A 16956-nucleotide genomic window follows, 5' to 3' on the forward strand; every position below is an offset into this window, starting at 1 on the left:
ATCCCCCAACCTTGTGGGTTTTAAAACTGTTTTAATATATTTTTAAGTGCTTTAACACTCTCCCTTATATGTGATGGGCAATCTCTAAGCCTGGATGTTGGACAAAATATCAATAAACCCGGCTGCTTCTGCTGAAAAGAAAACCTCATGCGGCTTCCCGTGCAGCCATTGCGTTTGTAAATCACTCAGGGCACATGACCTCTTAACCGTATCTTGTTTCCAACTCGCAAAATGATGGAAGGTGATTGGGCTCCACGCGCTCGCCGCCACTCTCCCCCCTTCTCTCCTCTCTGAGATTTTCCTTCCCTCCGAGTGGCTCCAACAGAGTAAGCCCTGCTGGCACCAGCCTTTTCCAGCTGCGGGGCAGCCGGCGCAGAGCGGCTTCATGTGCTACTTGCTCCCGCAAAGGGCAGGGCCAGTGATTTATTCCTGTCTCCACCATGGAGAGGGACTTTGGAGACGGGAAAAAGCCAACCCTTCACATTCCCTGGGACATCAGCGGAGTCACGGATGAAGGGGAAGAGGAGCAGTTTTGCCCGTGAGTAATAACGCTTCGTTTGGTAGCCGCTTTCCGTGTTGGCAGCGGATTCATGGCGTTGAGAACTGCCCCGTGTTTCGTGGGGACAGACTGAGGTCCGTGTGTCCCTCAGCATGCCGGGGTGTGCAGGCAGCAACCGGCCTCCTGCCCCCTCAGAGGGTGACCTGGGCAGAGGACAGCCACGGCGCGGGCACACCTCATGCATGTGCGGTGTGGCAGGGGGCTATGAAGTTTTCAGGTGCCTTTGAAAGAGGAAGAAAAATCGAGCTGGATGCAGTCCTGAAAGGGCAGATAGAGAAGACAACTCCAGGCTAGGTTGTATGCTGGTACACATTTAATTTTGTAAACTGCTGTAGAAAAGTCTGTTTCTTTCTTCTCTTAAAAGGTCAAAAGTCCCCTCCAGTATAAGAGAGCAGGGAAGACTTGCTTCTACCTAGGTGCTGTGTCTTTTGATGTTGAAGACCAGAATACACAGCTGAAAAAAACTGCAGTGAGGAGAATGGGTTTGGAGGGGTGAAAGAAGAGTTGGCACGAAGAAAAAGATGTTGGCAGCATTTTAGGCTAACGTAGTGACAAAGTCAAATTTTGCTTCAGTTTTAATCTTTGATAAGACGAGTAGTCCTGGCTCAATTTCAATACTAATTGGGGGTGTCTCTTTTGATCATCGTATGCACACCAGACTCCAGCAAAATCTTTAGAACTCCTTAACAGTACACCAAGATACTCAGATGTCCTTTGCAATCAATAATATGGCCGCATAAACAATCAGATTTTTTAAGTGGAAAGGATGTTTTTCTGATACAGCAAATGTCAGGTGAAAACCTGTATCTCACAACACTTACTGACCTCTGATTTCCTTCTGCTTGACCAGGCTTCCCTCGTCCCTGCTGGAAGCTGGGGTATGGGACAAAGCTGGGCTGGCTCCACCTGCTCTTTATTCCCTTGATCTTTGTAGATTACGAAGGATTTTATGGGGAGGCAGCTCTGGGTCTGGGGAGGGAAGAGGGAGGGGGGCGGTCTTCTCTGCAGGCTTTTGGAGGGCCGTGTGTTGATTGATGTGCTGTGTACAGTCAGCCGCAGCCTTGGTCTTTCAGCTGTGACCGTATTAACTGCACGACAATGTTACTGTTTCCTTTGTTCACTGGGAATCAAGGGAACAGGGAGAATCAAATCCTTTCCTCTCATCCAACGTACTCCTCTGAGTCAAGATCATGTACTCAGGCTTGGCAGATGCACTTGGACATGTGCCCCTGCCTATTTGCTTGTAAGGCATCCTATGCTTTCCTGGTCTGGGGGACAGGGAGTGTATCTTTGTCCCCCAGGAGAAACAGAGACCAGCCCAAGACCTGTAAACTGCACCTGCAGTTTGTTAGGGGCTTCCTACAAGCAGGTACCCCACACTTCACAAGGGCACTGCTCACAGCCTCCTTTGCTATCAGCAGCCCTGCAGGGCAGAGAGGTACATGCAGGATATATCCTAACTTAGATCTGGGGTAAATTACCCCATCAATCATCTCCTCTGGCAAGGCTTGTGGGAACAGGAGGCTTGAGAGCTGCCCCACAGCACCCACTAGTGCCGGGGCCCAGGTTTCCCCGTGGGGACGTGGGAGAGCTGCCACCGCAGCCACCGTTCCCCTGGACTGAGGGTGACACTTTGCTGGTGGCCATTTCACACAAAGAAAAAGAAGCTGTATTTGAGAAAAAATAAATTAATTTTGCTGCCACACAGGCTGTTCTTCCATTTACCTTAGGAAGCGATGGGAAAAGGAAAGAGATAGCACAAACAACATCAGCTTCTCCTTACATTTCTCCTGCCATTATAAAGAGTAAAATAAAAACCTGTAAAGAGCACCACATAAAGAAAGACAACGAATAAGGGAAGTGTGGATACAAATCTTTATAGCAGTGTCCATTTCTTATCATAATAGTCTATCTGTATTATTGTTACCAGTTTAGTCTCAGCTAAAATAAATCTTGAAGTATGCATTTATACGTGCACATAGGGGATGCTTCCATCCTCCCTCCATAACACAACATACTAGGCCCATAGTAAGCCCTAAGGAGATATGTAATAAGCTATTGCTACAAATAGCAATTTTCTTTTGCAATCATGTGGATATCCCACCAGAGGAGGTCAACTCCACTGTGTTTTGAAGTCCAGAGAAGAACAGGCGTGGGAGGTGAAGGTACAGAGGATTCAGTAGGCTTTACCAACTCTTTTCATAACTCTCTTCACGAACATTTATATCACACATCAAATAGAGTTGCTTTTGACTCCTGTTCTGCAGTGCCTACACCTCTCAGGATAAAGATGCTGAAGTGATTTTAATGTTCCACTTCATCCAGTTTGGGGCTTTTTTTGTTTTTAAGCTGAAAATTTGTATTTTTAAATGAATTGATCTAGCACTCATTGAGGTCACTGCTGGTAGGATGAACCCTGGCAGTGACATGGCTTGTTTTTTCTCCTTCAGTTCTAGGGTAAGTATTATTCATTTCGTATGTGAATAGGAACACAGGAGTTGATTTACCTTCACTTTAGGAGCTATATGTGATTTGTTAGTGGCCTGTGAAACTTTTGGCTCACTGAGATTCCTGCTCCACTTGCAGTGAAGCTTCCAGCAGATGTTTTTGACGGATTTCAGGGTGGCGGAGAAGCGGTTCAGTGAGCAGTGGAGCCAGTCTTATGCTTCGATTCCCTGAAGATTTGTGTCTGGATGTTGAGCCACCATGCAGACACAGGTTCGGCTTGGGTGGCTGTTGTTTCTCCGCCTCGCTTCCTCTTTCCATGAATCATGTTCAAACCAAACACCCTTGATTCTCCTGCTACTCTGTCAAACCTCTTCGAAATCGGCCAGCAGCTTCACAAGCTATTAGGAATGACAGACAGACGTATAAACAACAATGCTGGGTAAGCCTTGTAAGGCAACCATAGTAGATATGTACACATATCTCTAAAAAAGTTTATTTTCAGTTTCAGCATTTTATGTTGGTACTTGCTCTTTGAAGGGGAAGAGTATGATGTGTCCAGGCCAAGCCCTAAGAAGTGCTAAGTACCTTCAACTCCTATTAAAATCTACATAAATTCAGTGTTACTCTGCACCTTTCAGGGTCTGGCCAGGGGTCTGGCTATGACTTTCTCCACAATTGAGGCAGGTGCTTTAATAACTATTATAAGGTAATTTGGGGGAGAAAAAACAAGAAACCCCTCCTTGATTAAACACCTCAGAACTGTAGTAACCCCAGCTGTCTTTCAAACGACATGCAGACTTGCACTTCTCAATAAGAACCTTCTAGAGCTCATTTGACCATGTCCTGTCTCACTTTGGGGCAGGTGCTATAAAATGCCTAAAGCAAAAAGGGCTTCACCTTGGGATGTTCTGTCATAATATGATGGGACTTGTGATTACGGCTGCAGGACGAGCATTGTTTTATTTGGGGAGGCGGAATGCGCGTTCTTGAATCACTCCAGCGATGGTCCCTCACCTATCAGCAGTAATGAGCTACTTCACGGCTGGCTTGAAGCAGCGTCACTTGTGTAATTGTGTAAGGCCCTTGAGTTTGGGGGGTGGGTGCCAAGGGCTGATGGGCAACAGGAGGTTGGAAAAGCAGGGTGGGAGAGAGGGGGGCTTGTGGTGAGGTGGCTTTTGCCCCCCCAAGGGGGCTGTGGGGCTGTTTCTGTGGTGGCAGGAAGGGTGTCTGGGGCTCAGGCAAGGGCTCACGGAGGAAAAAGAGAAATTTTGTCTCAGCTGTGCCTGGAACTGGAGGGAAGAAAGCTGGGAGGCAGCATGGAGTGTTTGATGTTTTGATGCGCAGTATGTCGCTCTGCAGCTTCTGCTCTGCTAAAGCTGAAGGTGACCTTAGAGTCAGGCTTGCTTTAGATTTGGGTCAATACAGGAATTGTCTCATCTTTCCTTAGAGCATTGGTGGTTACATTAACCAGCTGGGGTTTTGTCTAAGAGGCTACATTTTGCTACAAAGCCCCAGCTTGTGCTGCAGAGATATTGAGCCTGGTTTGGAAGCTGCAGGAATGACGGTTACTCAGAAACTTGTGGCATTCGGGTTCTGATGCCCACTTCAGTTCCATGCGGTAATATCTTCTTTTTTAGAGAAGAAGAGAGTGCTCGTGAGTTTGTGTGAGGAAGGCAGGGTGCTGTGGGCAGAAAGAGGACCTGCCAGCCTTTCCTACAGCCAGGTAGGTTGCTACGGCGTTCAGGACTAAGATGAAACAGAGAAGGAGGAGCACCTTTAAGGCTGCAAACTTTTCTTGTTTAAAATGAGTTTAATAGCAAAGGCAGCTGTACACAAGCCCCGGTATTCATGACTTATTATTTTTTACTGAATTTGATATTATTAGCTTCTCAGAAAATAAATGCCTGGGACGCCTCCTGGTAGCTTCTGTCACAAATGTGTTTAAGCAAGAGATTATTTTCCTCCTTTAGCAGGAGAAAAAAAATTTCTAATTAATTTTACCTGTCAGCAAGCCAACTGTTAATTCAGAATCCACTGAGAAGCCTTTGATTAACTAAAAATTGTCCCTTTATTAAGCAAATTAGAGCCATTCAAGCAGCACATGAGACATTTGTAAAGCCACTATTAGAAGTAACTTACGGAACGATTTTACAATAAGAAGTCGATTTGCCAGGAAATGGAGACCATTTTAGTTTCAGTAGGATTGGGCATAGTCAAAGGTGTAGCATCACAACATACAGTGAAGCTAAACAGCTGTACTGCTCAGGATGCTCCTAATTATTTGTTTCCTGTACAAAAAATCTGCTTCTTGTACATTAACCATCAGGAATGTTAAAATATGAGTTAAGAGTAAATAAGCTGAACTGCATTTAGTCACTGTGCCAGCACTCTCAATAAGAGTTGACCTTAACTCAATTAAGCAGAAATTATTTTCAGAGTGATATAAACTAAGTGGTGTAGTAGAGGCAGCAAGCTATTAGATTGCAAATTATTATGTATGAAGGATCTGCAGTAATTGTCAATGATTCTTAATATATAGCAAATGTGAAGTCATTCAAGCTAGAGTGGTGCTGGGGCAGGGAGCACACACTGATGCTTAGGTAGGAGCTGGCACGCAATAACGTGTTACCTCAAAACTTGGAGCCCAAGCACTAAATCACTCTAAGACCTTTTCAATTCTATATAAGAGCATCCACAAGAAAATTTAATGAAGTTTACCCGCACTACCTTAAAAATGGATTGGGATTAACTCTGCTGACTGCTGTGCATAACCAGGCTGTGGTATGTGAGCAGGATTCTGGAAGCAGCCAAGGGACAGCTGAAATCTATTCTGCCGGTTGCCTTAGGGCAACCGGCATGTGCTGTGGTGCAGGGGATTCAGGGCCCTCTTGGGAATGAAATTCCAGATGTGACTGAGCAGGGAGTGCCCTCGGGATGAGGAAATGGCACCAAGAAATGCCTCTGCAGTTGAACCTGTGGGCGCGAGGGAGCTTGGGACCCCAGAACTGGTGCAAGCTGGTGGCTCATAACACCTGTCAGGGTGTAAATCCCCAACACCCAAATCAGTCTCCAAACGTCTCCCTTCCACATCTCATTGCAGTAAAAAGTGCCACCATGTCCAGCTCCAGATCTAATCTGGCAGCGCAGCTTTAACTCGTGTACTACATTTTCTGTGAGTAATGCAAAGGGCCTGGAAAACTTGTCTGAATCTCCCACTGACTCATGGCACACTTCCCACTTTCCCTGTCTCATTTGGCGTTTCTGTGCTCGCTCTTAATGAGCATTCACAGAACAACAATAAAGAGGAAATTTGGTGAAGAATAAAGGTAAATTTATTAAGGCTAGCAAGTGTGGAGAAAGCTGATGTGTGCTGTGTCTATAATTTTGCCAATAACACTGTGACAGAAATAGCATTTTAGGGTTTGCATTCAACTTATGCATCTGCCTTTCTTCTCTGTTGCTTTGCATCAGACTAACAGACACTGTGGGGACCATCAGTGACAGCGATTACATTATGACCTTTTAAAGCTTACTTTCAGAGTAAAGATTTTTATCCCCTATTACTGATAATTGCTGACTGAGTTTAATACAATCCTCCCAGTGCACTGGGACTGCAGGGTTTGTGATTTCCATGATTTAATAGATCAAGTGTCTTGGCCATGAGGGAGAAAAACTATCGTAACAGGATCTTTGCCATTTGGTGAATTTCAAATTTCCTACTGAGATGCTCCGCATTTGCTGTATTTGTCTGCTGCCCTGGTCTTGGAAATGACATTACCCTGCTGTAATGTATAGCCATGTAAGGGGTGTAGTCACAGCCAAACTTCAAGTTTTGTTTTTTTTTTTTTCAAAGCTTTGTGCTAATGAGACACCAATTTAGTTTTATCTCCAAGCATTCCATAGGAGCAGAGAGCAAAACATACGTTAATGCCATGTTTCAGCCCTCCATGGCTTGCCCTTCCCTGGCAGCTGTATACTGCATGTGGCCCAACAGACATTTCATGTGATGGAGGGAGAGGACACCTGTAAAAGCCATGACACGGTCATCTGTGTCTCTGTGCAAAAATGCTTTTGGGCATACCTTGACCATTAATGTGTCTGGCTTCATGTGTAGTGTATTCGTTTGGACTTGTGACACATGCATATGCCAGACAAAATCTGTTGGGCACAAAATAAAAGCAGAATCAGGTTGTCAGCTCTGTATAAACCAAGCAATTCCAGCATACCGTTTTTGAAGGGGTACTGTCTGGAGAGACTGAATTGAGATGTAGACCTACGTCTTACATGCTTCCTGCTTTTTATTATAGGGGACACTGTCCTAATAAACAATTTGCTTACAAACAACAAAAATTGCCATAGCAATAGCCGGGCCATTTTCCCTGGGGAAATCCTGCCAACCTGAGAAACACTTGGTAAGGCACAACTTGCACAGTGCCTGGGACATTTTTGTCTACTGAACAGGAGAAATGGACACTTTGGCTTCTTCAGTGAAATATTTCCTCCAGGGCTGCAGCTTAAAGAACCTGGTTTGTTTACCAACACGTGCTTGAGAGTAGAAAGGCTTTGCAGAAGGATCTGGACAGGCTGGATCGACGGGCTGAGGCCAACAGTATGAGGTTCAACAAGGCCAAGAGCTGGGTCCTGCACTTTGGGTCTCCACAACCCCATGCAGCGCTACAGGCTTGTGGAGGAGTGGCTGTAGAGCTGCCTGGCTGAAAAGGACCTGGGGGTGTTGGTTGACAGCCGGCTGAATGTGAGCTGGCAGTGTGCCCAGGTGGCCAAGAAGGCCAAGAGCATCCCGGCCTGTATCAGGAACAGTGTGGTGAGTAGGACTAGGGAAGTGACCATCCCCCTGGACTCGGCACTGGTGAGGCCCCACCTCAAGTACTGCGTCTGGTTTTGGGCCCCTCACCAAAAGAAGACATTGAGGTGCTGGAGCGGGTCCAGAGAAGGGCAACAAAGCTGGTGAGGGGTCTGGAGAACAAGTCTTATGAGGAGTGGCTGAGGGAGCTGGGGTTGTTTAGCCTGGAGAAAAGGAGGCTGAGGGGAGACCTTCTCACTCTCTACAACTACCTGAAAGGAGGCTGTGGGGATTGGTCTCTTCTCCCAAGTAACAGGCAATAGGACAAGAAGAAATGGCCTCAAGTTGCACCAGGGGAGGTTTAGACTGGATATTAAGAAAAATTTTTACACTGAAAGGGTTATTAAGCATTGGAACAGGCTGCCCAGGGAAGTTGTTGTGTCATCATCCCTGGAGGTATTTAAAAGACGGGTAGACATAGTGCTTAGAGATAAAGTTTAGTGATGGTTTTTGTCAGAGTTAGGTTGGTGGTTGGAGTAGATGATCTGAAAGGTCCCTTCCAACCTAGGCAATTCCACGGTTCTATGCGTGCATGCACATACCTGCATACACAGGTGTGTGCACACGTACCCCATCACGCTACCCCCTACGCCAGTCAGCTCTCATTTTGGGACAGAGCAAAACTGGGGTATGGTGGAGTGGTCATTCATGGTGCATATGCCAGGGGCAGGACGCCCCTGCTTTTGCCATGTGCTGACCCAGAACAGGGTTAGGAAGCCCTCTACAACAGGTGGTAGCCAAAGCCATCTGGAAAAAACGCTGTGGTCATGCTAATACTTCGAGGAACCAGCATGAGCCAGTTTGGTGAATTACAAAATAGACCTTCAGTGAAGACTAAGAATGATCCCAATGACTTTGGAATTCAAGTCAAATTTGGAAAACCTGGTTTTGTTACCTTAGGTTTTGCATCCTCTGAACACAGGCCAAGGTGGGCTGGCTGGGAATGACTGATTTGCAAAGCCAGTGCAGGGTGACTTCCGTGCTCAGTGCGACAAAAGCTGCTCTGAACCCTTGTCCTGCTCTTTGTCTTTTGGATAAAGATGTCCATGCTTACCTTGTGGTTGATGGTAGTTTGTTTGCCCCATGAAGCAATTAGCATACGAAACTTGTGCCAGAATTACCACTTCTAGGTGTCTTTTGGAGATGTGCTTTTTCACCAACAGTTCTTGGTTGCTGTTGATGGGACAGCCGACACTTTGCCAAATATGCCAGTGGTTTATGGAGTGAGAACGTGTTCACTGGAATCTGGATGAGACTCCTGAGCTGAATCATGAGGTCACTGACAGTAATGGCTCTTCCTCACTGTAATTCCTGCTCTCAACATCAGGGGAATGGCTTTGTATTAACAACCTGAAAGAGAAAGCCTTTACAGCCCATTCCTTATTGGTTGGCTGAACTAACCACTTCCCTCAAATGATATTAATACCCCTACAGTGTAACTTCCTCATTAAACAGAGAACTAAATACTTTTCCACACCTCCTCTTGATAGAGTCCTGTATAAACAAGCTGGGAAGCCTCATCTCTCAAATTTTCTAATGCCAGAAACTTCCGTCATTTTATGAAATACTGAAATTGGGTACTGACCTTCAGATACGAGAATTTTAATGCTTTTATTGTACAGTCCTGGCATCCACCCTTTCCATGTATTGTCTAAAAGAGCATTAACTAGATGCATGGGAGTTATGAAACTAGTCAGCTAACATTCGAAGCAAACATTTTAGCAGCACGCCCCCGCAGTTTTCAGAGGCTGAACTTTTGTTTCAGCTGTGATGTTATACAATCCTATTTCCATGGCAAACTTACAGATACACGCTTGTCAAAATTCATGGTTTATTTAGCAAAACTGTCAAGGCACATATGTGCCATATGCATTCTCCCATTCTTTACAGATATGCTTTTTAAAACAGCAATTTCCTGCTGCAATTAAGTCTGTTGCTCGGACTTCAATAGATGTATTTGTCATTGAAAGGGAATTTGGCTTGGATCCCTATCACTAAAAAGAGCACTGGTCAAAAAAACCCATGTGTTCTACTGTTCCATCTCCTGCCTTATACAGCCTTTTAAACATCCTCTGTTTTATTTGATATTTCTTTGTCCCATCCTGGTATTTATCCTATATTCAGAAGGCACTCTTTCCCTGAAGAAAACTGTATCTAGTATTTGCACACACTTTAATATCAAATATTTTGAGCACTGTCTACCCTTGAATCTCAAAGATCTGTCTCTGTTAACTGTCGTGGCATCTCCTTCATACAACCCAGGACAAGCACATGGTCAGTCTGAGGATGAAGCCAAGGACAGACCAGCTTCTTCCAGCACAGAGGTGGGGCAGGCAGGCAGTGGGAGGTGGGATTTTACAAGCCCTTGCCCTACCCTGCAGCCAGAGGTGTCACCTCCTTGCTAGGTCTGGAGTGATGGAGAACAGCAACAGGCAATGGAAATTTTACACTCAGGCCTTGGACTCCAGTTGAGTAGGATCTGGGAATCTGGTCAAAACAGATTTCCTGGCTCTTTGGTCTGGTCCCAGTCTCCTTGCCCAGCTAGGATGCATCTCACCCCATCCCCAGCACCCTGGTCCCAGTGCATTCAAACTTTTGCTCCCAGGTGGCTGTCACACTGGTGTCCCCCTCACCACTGTGATGCCATCCTTGTCCCTTGCCTTCTCCCATTCTTCTGTTCCACCTCCTGACCTAGTACCAACCTCCCCTCCTCTCATCTCGGTACCTCTACCACTATTTCTCCCAGGATCCTCACACTCTTTGCTATTAATTATATTTTCAACCATCCCTCCAGGCCTCCAGGCTCAAATGTATCTTGCTTCCTTTGCACATGGTGCCCTGAGACAAGCTGGTAGTTGCCAAAACATGGCAAATGTAGACAAAACTCCCTGCTTCCCATGCCAGTGCCTGTGTCTGTGGCACAGGGCAACACTGTGCCATGGAGCCTCTTGAAGGTGTCCTTCACACATATGCCTAGAAAGACAGCAGTGAGCCAGTGAAAATGCAAACTAGGCTCTAACAAGAGAAAGCACGTTCTTGTAAAGGATGATGTAAGGCTGCTTATTTGGAGGATTACTATCAGACCTGCCTGTAACGAGGAAGCCCAAGCAACCAACTAGTGAAGAAGCAAGGCGCAGAACTAAGGAGCCCCAGCTCTAATTTTCCATGCTCTGATCACTAGGCTGACATGATTGCTGTTGATTGTGTAAAATGTCATTAAGAATGAGCGGTGAGCTTTTCCTCCCTTTGCTGATCACTCCTCCACCCCCGACATTAATGCAATGCCTGCTATGACTTAACTCTGAGCCAGCTCAAAGCACAGACAAAGCAGAAACAAAATGAATTTCAATGCCCAAAGAACAGAAGCAAAATCCTTTCCCTGCCCTTGACCATGGTGTGGGGAGACAGTTTCGCATGATGGCAAAGCCATTCATGTTGGGAGAGAAGGGGAGAGAGGAGTAACGTGAAGAGGGAATTTTGCCTTGCTTTGCAGGAGGGATCACTGGCCAGAGCTGGGAGAGGGCAGCTGGGATCTTGCAGGAGGATGCATAGGTCGCTTTTATTTTTTCCCCACTAAATTGCCCTAGCACAGCCTTCCCCCTCCCTGCTCTAGCTTATTCAGTTGTCTCTCGCTAGAGGCAAACTGCCTGTCTTCACAAAACGTCCCTCTCTGTACAACAAGCACCACTCAGTACTTCACCTTCCCAATTTTGCCACATGAAGGACACCTGGGATGGTGTAGGGGGGGTGGGCCTGGTGGGGAAAGCCTGGCCAACTGGGCTTTGATTATTTATTTTTTTTTAAAGAAAAAATAAATAGTAGCTAGCTATGGTGAAAGTGTGCAGAAAGCCATGGTAGGAGAGAAGCCCCAGAGGGAGCATTTGAAGCCCTAGTGGATCAGTCCCTATTATTCACTATAAACACCTCACTACCTGTTGAAGTGATGAGTGACTTCGGGTACCACCAGACTGCCAGCTCAGAGTACTGAGGTTAGACTTCTGGACTAGGGAGTGACAGAGTAGATGCTTCATTTCCTGAACTGATATACAGAGAAATGAAGAGATCTACCTGAATTAGACAGATTGCAGCTTTTTCCTGCACCACAGGTAACAATCAAGTTAGGATATATTTTAAAGCAGTCCATTCTAGGGCCAATAGTTTTCACTGTAGTATCTCTGAACCTTCCCTATGCCATTACTAGCAATATATACAACAACATTCAAGCAACCTTCTTTTTGCATCCTTTTCAAGGCTTAAAGGGGATTGTTAACTAACCAAATCCTTCATCTGAAATTGCTCTGTCCCCACTCGTGTCTCTACCACTGTACAAGGTAAATGCAGTGCAGCTATTTTGGTAGTGGGTAGATGAAGTTTCTTATTTGACACAGCTGGAGCTTGATCCACTTACTCGTAATAAATGCTGAAGGATAAGCAGAAGCTAAGCTGGATAGAAACCAGAAGTATTTGCCAAGTGAAGTTCCTTAGTCTGTCTCAGAATAAATCAAAGGGCCTTCTGAGATAGCTGTCAGAGGTTCGGAATTAGACATATCCTTCAGTGAAATGAACATAGATCGTTTCATAGATTTCCCCTTGCTTCAGAAGGTACGACAGCAGCACGGAGGACACAGAGTCGGTAACAATAGTCCCATTCTCCCATCACCGCTCTCTAGAGGAACAGGCACATTTATTATTCCATTTCCACCTGCGCCAGCACCCTCACACTTCATCCTCCTCCCTTTTTTTCTAGAAGCATTATGTGTCACCTATAGAAGTACATAGCTCAAACAAGGTTTTATCTCTCTGGTTAGCTTTTCTGCTTTGCCTGCCTAGTTTTAGATGTCCAAAACCTTAAAGCTACATTAACACCTAACAAGGCCGAGGCAGAGTGTGCTTGAATTATTCATACAAAATTCTGTCTAATCCCTTCTTCAATTGATTTAATTTATTCCTCCCCTTGCTAAATGTAGAAAAAAAATACATGTATTCTACAACCACTATTATTAAGTAGCTCAAGCTATTCCCTCTGATTGTGATTGCTTGAATATCAGACTGTTTTCCTTGGGAATTAGTAGTAGGTTACATGCACTTGGCCTGAGTCTTTATTGCTCTGCCCTACACACAGGAAAAATGGCTACATGTGGAGATAATGGCCTTATTCCCTGTTGTTTTAAGCACATGTGTGAATCCAGTCCCTGGAAGCATTCTCCTAATTTGTGAGCAATCTGTTCACCCATTCTTTCAAATACAGTACTTCTCTTTCAATGCCAAAATTTGAAATAACAGAATTGTCTCCTCTGCCGCTTTTCTTAGTTTTTTTGTGCATGTAGCCACCACCTATGCGATTATTTCATTAATGAAAACCTCTTTCCAGACAATGCATTGTTCCTCCTCACCAAAGGAAATTGGAATTTCCTTTATTCCTGCCACATGGAGAATAACTGGAAATACATGCATAAGTTTTAGCTTATGTTTTAGCTGAAATATGCACATGGGCAAGTTTAAATAGTCCTTTTCGTGTCAAAGTTGTTGTGAGTGACCAAGCTCTTATAAGAGTGTTATGTCAGATTTTCAATTTCTTTACCACATGTGCCCTTATACCTTACAGGTCATAAAACCACCGGCAATCACTTCATTAGCCCTAAAAGGCTTCCCTCCCTGAAGTGCTTACCATTTACATACCCGAGACCTGGACAGAGAACAATGACACAGAAACAGTAATGGAGGAAGTCTGAGAGGTGAAGCCGGATTGTTGCACAACTAAATACATACTAAATAATAACTGAATACATGCTGAAATGAAAGCAGTTAACCCGAACGAGAAATATTTACCTTCTTCTTTTTCTTCCTTTTTTGTCTCCTTTTTTCAAAGCAGCCATTTATTTGTGTTAGAAGGACACAGGTATGTTGGTAAAGTAAGAAAATGATGGAACCATTGAAAATACGTGTTAGCATTTATGAAACCATGTGAGTAAAAGTACAAGGATGCTGAATCAGATATAGATAACAGAGCTAATAGTTACCAACAGTTTCCATGGGTAGCTTTAGATAAATTTTTACTTAACTGGTATACATCTAGCAATAAGTAACATCACTTATAAAATAACAGGTTAAAATATTGCTATATGAGCAGTAGGTAACATTAGTGAGTCTTGTACAGTAATGCTGAATGTGTAAACATATGTGGTGATCAGTACAACATTATCATACCCACGTACATCTGCAAACAACTAGCTTAAAATTTACGGGTGTTTATTACATGAATTTAGCATAAATGTTTGTTTGATGCTCTTTTGCTTTCATGGATAAATTGGCCTTTTTTTTTTAAGGGCGTTTTAGGTGTGGTTTTTTTCCCCTACAGCTTGAAAATTTCTTTTCTGAGAAAGTGTTTCGGAAAAATGGGTTTCCTTTGGCTGCTATGGATACAAAAAACGCTTAAGTGCCTCTCAGGAATTTTTTGTGTTCTTTAAGGTAAGAAAGTCAGAGGAAGGAGTTAAAAAACAGAAGTGCCGTAAGCAGAAATAGATTTTACAGTCTTTCTATTGGAACACAGTATCATCCCAGTGGAAGTCATTAGACTTTTTTCCTCCATATATAATGAAGGACTACTGTGACTCATTCCTGAATTGTAAATGAATTTTTAAAACATTTCAGAGCGACGGTCAGGGACATAATAAAACCCAGCAGCCCAGGGTATCATTCCAACCTGTAATTCCTTAGCAAGGAGATTACACAGGTCAGCTGCTAAGTAAACCCTGTTTATGATCATTGAACCTCAGGTCAAGTGTATTGCTAGGAAATTAATTTTCACTGGAAATTTAAGTGCTGAAGAACAAAAATCAAAAGCAATTTTGAGCAATTATAGCTGTATAAAGCTAAATACATCTTTTTATTGTTGCTGTTTTAAAATACTAGCGACCAGAAATCAACAAAATCATTTCCACAGGTTTCTTGTCAAAATGCCTGCTATCTTTCTTTTTCTCTCAACTCTGTGGGATGGAAAATGACACCATGTCGGTCTTTGTCACGTAATTACATTACTGTATTATTGCCTTGCTAGAAGTGGAAAATCTTGTTCAAAGACTATTGTCAAATATTGTCCTTTCCAGCCTATTCTCACCTAGCCTCTACTTTTCAAAGTAACTGGTTTTTTCTAATGTGATTTTATCCTTTTTTCCACCATCTGGCCTAATAATGGCTTGGTAACCTGGAGAACAGTAGGCAAAAGACTGCACGTCAGCCGAAGCACAGTATCCCCTTCCCCGCATCCTGACATAGCCTAATCTTCCTTGTGAAAGTTAGGTACCACTTCTGAGAGTCAGGTGTCAGGTCAGGCTGGAAGTGGTGCAGCAGGATCCCAGGACAATGATATTTTTATTCCTTTCTGTGGATCTTGGAAAATTACTTCAATGCTGTGTGGCTCAGATTCTGCAGCTGTAGTAAGCACATGTTTACTGATCTCACAGGGCTGCTAAAACTTAGTTCATCAATAGCTGTCAAGCACACTCTGCTCCCCAGATGATAGAAAATATAGAAATTTTAGAAGATTAAATTGAAATACTTATAGAATCCTTTAGAGGTTTTAAATCCTCTACTCCATCCATTAGGAACATCTACTCCAGTCTGCACAAAACAGTCCCTAGAACATCACTCAGTCTTTTCATGAAAACCACAATAAGTTCAAGCACCTTGGTTAGGTACTGTGTTCAGAAAATATTCAGAGTGAAATCCTATCCCTGCCAAAGTGAGTGGCTATGGTTTTGTTTCCAATTTAGATTTAGAGTCTCCGGACAATAGAACACTGCTTATATCCTTTGGGATCATATTCCAATGGCTTATTGCCCTCATGGCTAAAATGCTTCAGTTTGGAGATGGCATTTCCCAAATGAGTCTGCCCATCCTGAGATTTATTTTAAGCCACCTCTTCTGCCTTGTAATGGAGTATTAAATATATTCAGAAATACATTTAATAACATCTTGTGGCTGTTGGTCTTTGCAAAAACAATAACATAACTATTTTCTAATAATCTGAAAGCATATTGCCTTTCCAAACATACCAGTTTATACACAGGAAAGAGCTCAAAGAGATGGAAAAAAAAAGACCATTCTCATTCAGAGAACTATTAAAGTGGTTTTCAAAGGCTGATACCAAGAAAGGAAAGGCAATGGAAAAATGGAAAAAGAGTTTATTAGGGGATATATATCCCTTCTGTGCAATATAATTCTTGAGTAGAAGAAAGTACATGGCAGTGTTTCACTCTTATTAAAAGAAAACGAATTCTGGATGCATGCTTTCACTTTCAATAAGATAACACTGACCTTAGGTCAGCAAGCACTATAGGAATATAATTCTTTTCCTTTCCATACAATTGAATGCAATTTCAGCTACGGAGGGTGCAGAGACGGGGGAAGGAAAAGAAATCTTACAACGTTATCACTTTCAACTCCTCATATGATCCTGGATTTTAGTGACAACAGGTTGATTGATTTTACAAAGTTTTAGTTAAATGCCTGGGTTATTAGGCTGAGAAAAGTCCAGTCAGCTGTAGCTGCATTGCTGCGGTGAGCAGAGCTTCAGTGAATCTCTTTCCCCATTCACAAGCTGAGCTAGACCAACCTGTATGTCCATGCAGGAGGAATGCGTTCACAACAATAACGTGGCACTAAAATCTGCTTTAAACCATAGAAATTTTACCCCAGCCAATCTGAGTGCTAGATCAGATCTTTAGGGGATGTTGATTCCTTTCATCTCTGTTGCATCTGTGGTGTATGATCCACATCTTCCCATCTGTTCAGAGTTGGATGGAAGAGTCAATTTCTGCTCCTTAGAGAAGTGGAAAGGGAGTATGTTATTCAGGATGGAGAATGCCTAGGGTAACTTTCTTGTTAATCATGCAGCCTACAAAAGGGACACTAAGAGATGAGGCTGGCAGCTAGTGAAAAAACATCAAGGAGTCTTGCAGCTCGCCTCCTTCCCAGAAGAACCAAGTACAGGATAGATGACTCGTCCTTATGGGGAGAAGGAAGCTTGTAGCAATACAGGAAGGAGGTCGCTCACACCACCGAGAGGTAGTCTCAACAGGAGACCTGT

At 43.8% G+C, this 16956-nt stretch overlaps 1 protein-coding gene across 2 annotated transcripts in view; it reads left to right on the forward strand.

The window, feature by feature from the left end:
• Nucleotides 1-360: 360 nt before the first annotated feature.
• FRMPD4 (FERM and PDZ domain containing 4) overlaps nt 361-16956 on the forward strand; it is a 411398-nt gene continuing 394802 nt past the window's right edge. The window contains exon 1 of one of the 2 annotated variants that reach the window (XM_063341700.1): nt 361-538. In XM_063341700.1, the coding sequence (XP_063197770.1) occupies nt 441-538 (98 nt within the window). In that variant the 5' untranslated portion in view covers nt 361-440. The remainder of the gene's footprint in view (nt 539-16956) is intronic. The other variant, XM_063341639.1, reaches the window with a different exon arrangement.

Source organism: Chroicocephalus ridibundus, chromosome 1 (assembly GCF_963924245.1).
Source record: "Chroicocephalus ridibundus chromosome 1, bChrRid1.1, whole genome shotgun sequence".
NCBI lineage: Eukaryota > Metazoa > Chordata > Aves > Charadriiformes > Laridae > Chroicocephalus > Chroicocephalus ridibundus.